Genomic DNA, 6,821 nt, shown 5'->3' with positions numbered 1-6,821 from the left:
TAGCTTAATCCTCATCAGACTCATGTCAGCTCTTGTTGACATACTTAAAGGCAAATCTGGTTGAAATCTCATAAAGAAGTACCTAAGGTGTGCATCAAGGGCCATAACTCAAGAATTTTGCTAACAATGTGCTTATCACCAATCTTGCTGAAATTAATCTTTTCAGAAAATTCAGTTCCAATCAAATGATAGTTATGAATGCAAATGAATATGTATGGACACATGGACAAGGAATATGAATGGACACATGGACAAGGAATATGAATGGACACATGGACAAAGAATATGAATGGACACATGGACAAAGAGACAGATGACCCATTTCTGTGATACAAAAGAGATGTTACAGTATGTACTCACAGCAGGTTTTTTTGGTGGAGAGATTTGATTTGGGGTTTTCATTTTTTCTGAAATATTCATTTCCAATAAGACTTCTTTGAAAAAGCAGAGAACCATGAAAATTCTATAGAAAGTGATTTAATAATATGTGAATAATATAAAAATAAATGTTCAACATACAACAAAATATTAAGAAAATGTAAAAATGTCATTACATTCAGGTGCCATGAAAATGGCAAACTGTACACAAAAAATAATCACAACCATTATTCTCCCTCTTTAGTTCAAATAATGCAGTTAGTCATATTAGGAAACTAGTCTAAAAGGAACTCACTCTGCAAGAATCCACCTTATCCAGTATCATGCATTTTTACTATTTTATTACAGATGTTCACACTCAACTGAGACAGAAACAAACAACCAATGACACGAGCACCACATCACATCAATGCAATGGGAAATGACAGGCCACACCTGCATGACAGCTACATCAAGCATGTACAGTTGTTGGTCAAATGTAATATATGTCATACCATCACCAAATACAGTAGAGTCCCTGCCATCTTTGACAAATGTTCAAACTGGAAATTGGTATTTATCCATAATGAGTCTCTCTACTACTTTTCTGAGGACAACTCTCCAGAGAGGAAAGCTGCCTCATTAGGGAGGAAAGAGTTCTTTTTTCTTCATACAGGCAGATAATCACACTTGTGTAAATATGCATAATGCCAGATTTGTTTGGATTTCCTTGTTTACATTAGTCCATAGAAGAATTTCTATATACTCCTTTTAACTGTCCAGTGTTGAATACATACCAGATATTCTTAAAAAATAACAAGATTTTCAAATTAGCTGCTATGGTACACATATTGGCTGTCAACTTGGCACCATTTTAATTTACAACAAAGTGGACATCATTAGAAGTCTTTTATGCAAAACTCCCAAGTCATAATGATCATCCAATCCGAGAGATTAGTGACAACAATATTTTTTGAATGTCAAAATGGCAGTCATTTTGAATGTATGACTGGTAATGTTTTCATTATGATAACTTGGTATCATAAAAAGTCTACTGTTGAAAACACCATGTTGATAAAGCCATCCATTTGGAGTGGAGTAGCAATAACAAGATTTTCAAGATGGCTACTGTGGCAGCCATATTGGATGTCAGATCTGCACCATTTTCGATTAGGACCAACTAGACATCATGCTAATATGACCATTTCAGCTATAACAAGATTGTCAAGAGTACTGCTATGACATCCATAATGGATGTCTGAGCAGAACCATTTTCATGCATGACCAATTAAACCATTAGATGAAAAATGTCAAGCCAATCCTCCAAGTAGTTTAGGAGGAGAAGCAATAACAAAATAGTGTTTACAGGTAGACAGATATCAGAATAAAGACAGTCAACAGGCAACAGACAATCCTACAAGCTCTTCTGGTCCATGAAGAAAAGAGCTAAAAATATAGGAATCAATGTGCCTGTTTCAAAACCACTAAAGTAAGATAATTACTGGATACCATACCATATGCCCTCCTTCCTTTGAATATATGTATACAATTTGGTACAATTAAATATTGAAAATGATCGTGGTAATTGCACTATTTATGTATCTGTGAATTATAACTGCTATGTGGGCTACTGATCTACCAAGTTCTTCACCGTGTGGTGTATGAAAAAGACAGAATAATGGACATACAAGACAGATGGACAGACAAAGGATACACCAGTATCCCGACACTAAATAGTTTGGAAAAACATATTAAATAGGAAATAACTTATTTCTCTTACAATGGCACACCAACAAGTTTCTTCATGTTTCTATGTAAATGAGCATAAGACACTCACTTGCCATAATGTTTTCTGACTTAATGACTCACCTGTCATAATGTTTTCTGACTTAATGACTCACCTGCCATAATGTTAGTTTATTAATGGATTCAAATTATATTTTAAATGTATCTTCTGAATCCAATAGGATAAGCTCTACTTTACTGCAGTGGCTGATGTCTAGGTATTATTGCCAGCAACTATCACTATTAGTGTCAGCAAATAAAATCTAGAATTTCATACAAAGACATTACTTTTATGTGAAGTGTCAGTGCAGCCATTTTTTTCTTTGGGATTTGGGATTATTAACTGCATCCTAATGGTCTGTACAATTAAACAAATAAAGCCGCACCAATGATTTTATTAAATTTGCAGTTAGTGTCTTGTGTCCCCTGGGACTCATTGTTTCATAATAATTTAAACCAAAGAAACTCATGCATACACAAAGGTTATCTAGTTGATTTCTTGTCTTTATTATCAGGTATATATTTTTCTATCTGACTCAGGAATATGTGTTTGACTTTGCCACAGTTGGAATTCTTTTCCAGTTCCAGGTATCTATTCATCTTCTCCAGTAGTCCATACTGTATGTCGATTCCAAGATGGTGCTGCAAGCACAAAAAGACAAGAATGTAAATTGACTTTTAGAACAGCAAGTCAAACCTAATTCAATGATATAAAAAACCTGTTACATGTAGAAATGTGTCAATATGACATGGATTCCCCTGCAATGAAATGAAATTAAGTCCAACAGGGGCCATAATGCCATCAAATTTCATTACAAAATGAATGGTCAACATCTTCTCAGTTTAAATCCTCATACCAAATTTAGTATCAATCTATGAATGTCTTTCAAATGGTACTGAGCAGATATGAAATCTGGGACTGTTGTGACATGACAGGACATGCCAAGACAGAACAGATGGATGTCTGTACATTCCCCTTCCACAGTCAGGGCAGAGACATACAATTCTGTAAAATCCAACATTTTAGATAAACACAGTTTTTCTACTGAGAATGTTAAAGAGAATTTGAAAATCTTTTCAGTTAAATGTCATTTAAAAGGAGATTTCTATATCAGAACAATTCTCACACATTAACTACATAATTATTTTCATACCAAAGACTTATAAAAATGGTACTAACAGCTGCCTCGCTTGGCACTCAGCATTAAGTAGTGTTAGGATTGGTCGGCTTGTTGTCAAGATAATGTAACTGGGTGGGACATCATGCAACATGTCTGCGACATGATGCCCCAGTGCTAGATATCACAATAAACTGCCACACTGTTTACATCATGGCAATATGACTGAAAAATTGTTAAAGCTACGTTAAAAACCACACACACCCATACAAGTTTAATGATAAATAAGTATAAAAAACCCATACAGAGCATCCGCATGCCTTAAAGGTCAAATACAGAGGATTATTTTGCAACAGATTTTTTAATTTTTCATTCCTAAAAACCCCATGTTTCTTTTTCTTATAAAAATTTGATTGCAGTTTACAGATTATTGCATTTAAAAGTGAGGATCATACATATGATGTGCAACTGATATGCATGCAGGCACTAGAACAACAATTATGTTAGTGTGGAGATAAGTGTTGAGAATTTGCGATAGAATAGTGATCTTATGGAGATTCAAGAAACTCCTTTTTGAGGGATGAAAGCGAGATATATTTTGTAAATATTACATTATACAAATCAGAAAAAGAAGACAAATACATTAAATATCTATTTTTGGTCAAATCTAAATACAATAACTTTTTAAAATAAAATAGTTCTTAGTAAATACTTCTCTCCCCTTTCAATGTAACATCTAATCTTCTGCCATGTTCTATTTGATATTTGCAGTTATCATTTCTCAGACATTAATCAATAAAGCAAAGGTTAAATTCAACAGAATAAAGGTTACAGTGACATGTTTTCAATTCAAATTTCTATACCACTGAAAGGGGACAACTTATTTATGAATATTCTTCTTCCCGTCCTTCTACCTGTCTCTGATCCAATAATTACAGAAGGTAATCCAGTTGGCAATAATACAATCTAACTCTTCAATAATTTTAGCAATACACTGTGAATTCAGCACGACTAAATCCGATTAAAAAAGAGATTTTTCATTTACATATGTTCTGTATACAGCTTGAAAAATGTACTTACTGATAATTTTCTCTATATCTTACCTCTGAAGAGACATTTTTCTGAGGTCCCTTACAACATATTATTGCAGGAATAAACTTCTTGTAAGCAGCTAACTGTCTTAAGAGTACAATTTTTCTATTCCCCAAAGTGGCTGTTTAACATGTTTGCCTGTATGCACAAAGTTTTCCAGATGCCCCAAAAATCTAATTTTAGTCATAAATTTGCTAAGTCTCAATATTTTTGCCCACATAAATATCACAAGCTGTTATAAATTTTCAAAGAAACAGAATAAAGAAAGGAAACATGATGAAGTACCTCCTTAAATGCTGTATAGACTGCTTTGAAAGCTGGCTGCTTATCATTATGCCAAACTCTACGACATCCATGAAGCACATAGGCCCCTGTTTTTTCTGCGCTGTGACAAATGCTCATGTACATGCAATGGTCTGGTCTGTAATTCCATTCACAGGGATAAACATACAGTTGATCTGAAGACAGAAATGTTAAACATGAAGCTAATTTGCTTCAAATTTCAGAGTAATAATTTTGATAAAGTATGAATAGAAACAAAAACTACAGCAATCTATAATAACGTCAACTTATTTTGGGGAACTTTGTGATTCAGTAAACATTTGCATTCTAAAATTTTGAGCGACTTGCTCATTGGCAATATGCATATTGTTTGTGTTCATTTTATAATTTACATGGATAAAACATACCAGCATTTATTTATTTGCCAAGTATGTTTGGACAGATCTTTGTGAAAATTCACACCTCACTGTAAGAATATAAAGTCTAACAGAATCGTTTATCACAATCATGTTTTTACAACAAAATAACCTACCCCTATAAATGGATCCCTATAAATGGATCAAAAAGGATGTTTACTACACCCATACAACAACAAATCAATTACAATAAAGATCCACTACACAACATATATATACTCTGTATACACTGAATACTGAATGACTCATTTATTTGTGAAACCAATTTTTGGAGTAAAATGTGCTTTGATAAAACTGAACAAATTAAATAAGGAGTATGACTATTACCTCACAAATCCAACCCTCCCAATCTTGTTTTTATCACCAAAAGTGCTAAAGGTTGTCTGCCCACTAACATGAAAGTCTGACAAGAGTAACCTACACTTGGGTTGAGGGATTGTTACTAAACCCATAAGTCAGTTACTACTGAAGTGAATGTGCATACTCAAACAGGTTGCAATGTAACTAAAGGAATGCTTGAATGTATCAAGTGGAGTGAGTTACATCCCCTTTTCCAAGAGATGATCACATTACGTACATGAAGCAACTTGTGAGAGATATGGGCAATGTCAGCACCTTGAATGCCCAGACATGTCTTGTATGGGAATAACTCCCTCTTGCCTCCTAAAATCCAGTGGAAGTCAGATGGCTGCATCAGTGTGAAACTGCTGAAAAACCTGAAAAAGGTAGCCTGTTGTGATACTGCTAAAGGTCCCACCAGGGAAAAGTGACCCTTTGGGATGAAAGATTTCTGTGATAAAAGCTAGAGAAAGCAATTTTTCATTAAATTATGTTTATCTGTCTTTTTGATAACACTTATATGATGACATTAATATTTGTAAAATAAGCTTGCTACCTCCTGAATCCAGCCTTACAAACTTTAACTTATTACCTTCCCTTGACTGCCGCTAGGAGGTGCCAGTTTTAAGCAAGCTGATACTTCAAATAGATGCTCACATTTGTGGAGAGGCTGGAAGGATTTTACCATGATGTAATTTGGTAAGTATGCTCAGAGTAAAACAATTTACACAAAAAAAATGTGCTATCTCCTTTGAATACTTTCTGTGATCACATTAATTTTATTAGGAGGGAATGCTGAGCATCCTACATCTACCATGGGCACCCCATCTTTGCTAGCCAAGGGGTTCTGATAACCCTATCTACATCTTGGCGGATCAAACAGCATATTGGTGCTTTGTCCTAGTGACATCTATTGGATTTCAAGTGTTGCCTCCCTTAGTATATAAAGCCAACTAACCAACAGTATGGTGCATTGTACATCCACCAGACATGGTGGTGGTAGTTGACCTAAAAAGGATTTTTTGTAAGTTTAACATCAAAAGTATGACTATGTACCAGAGGGAAGCCATTATAGGTGTATTTGAGTGAAAGGTATTTGTGCAAACACGGACCAATACTGGAAAATTGCTTATTTATCAGTCCATTCAAGTTGTGTGCTCCCCTTCTCTTGATCGTTTAGAAACTGTTCAAATATGAACAACTTAATTTTGATTGGATGTGGTGGCTCAGACCTGAAGCTCAGAAATATCTGCTTGATATGCTAAGGTGTGGACTGGGTTATCAGAACCTTGGCTAGCAAAGATGCAGACACCCTTCAAGGGCAGAATCGTTGGAATATCTTTATGAAGGATAGTCCACTCTCCTAAGTTGACAGTAGCACAACTGACAGTTACATGATCCATGATAACTACATCCAGCTAAGAAAAACTAG

The 6,821-nt window shown here is 34.7% G+C and overlaps 1 protein-coding gene across 1 annotated transcript in view; it reads right to left on the bottom strand.

Annotated features, from left to right (window-relative positions):
• Nucleotides 1-461: 461 nt before the first annotated feature.
• The window catches only part of LOC149784867 (glucoside xylosyltransferase 1-like), a 29,217-nt gene continuing 22,857 nt past the window's right edge, over nt 462-6,821 (bottom strand). Inside the window, exons 7-8 of the mRNA XM_089978442.1 lie at nt 4,638-4,810; nt 462-2,784 (exon numbers count right to left, since the gene is read on the bottom strand). Coding sequence (XP_089834568.1) covers nt 2,626-2,784; nt 4,638-4,810 — 332 coding nt within the window. The 3' untranslated portion in view covers nt 462-2,625. The remainder of the gene's footprint in view (nt 2,785-4,637; nt 4,811-6,821) is intronic.

This window comes from Sinohyriopsis cumingii, chromosome 13, assembly GCF_028554795.1.
Source record: "Sinohyriopsis cumingii isolate HCF-2022 chromosome 13, ASM2855479v2, whole genome shotgun sequence".
Classification (NCBI taxonomy): Eukaryota; Metazoa; Mollusca; class Bivalvia; order Unionida; family Unionidae; genus Sinohyriopsis; species Sinohyriopsis cumingii.
Note: the sequence above shows the minus strand (reverse complement) of the source record. Positions and strands in the feature narration are given on the sequence as shown.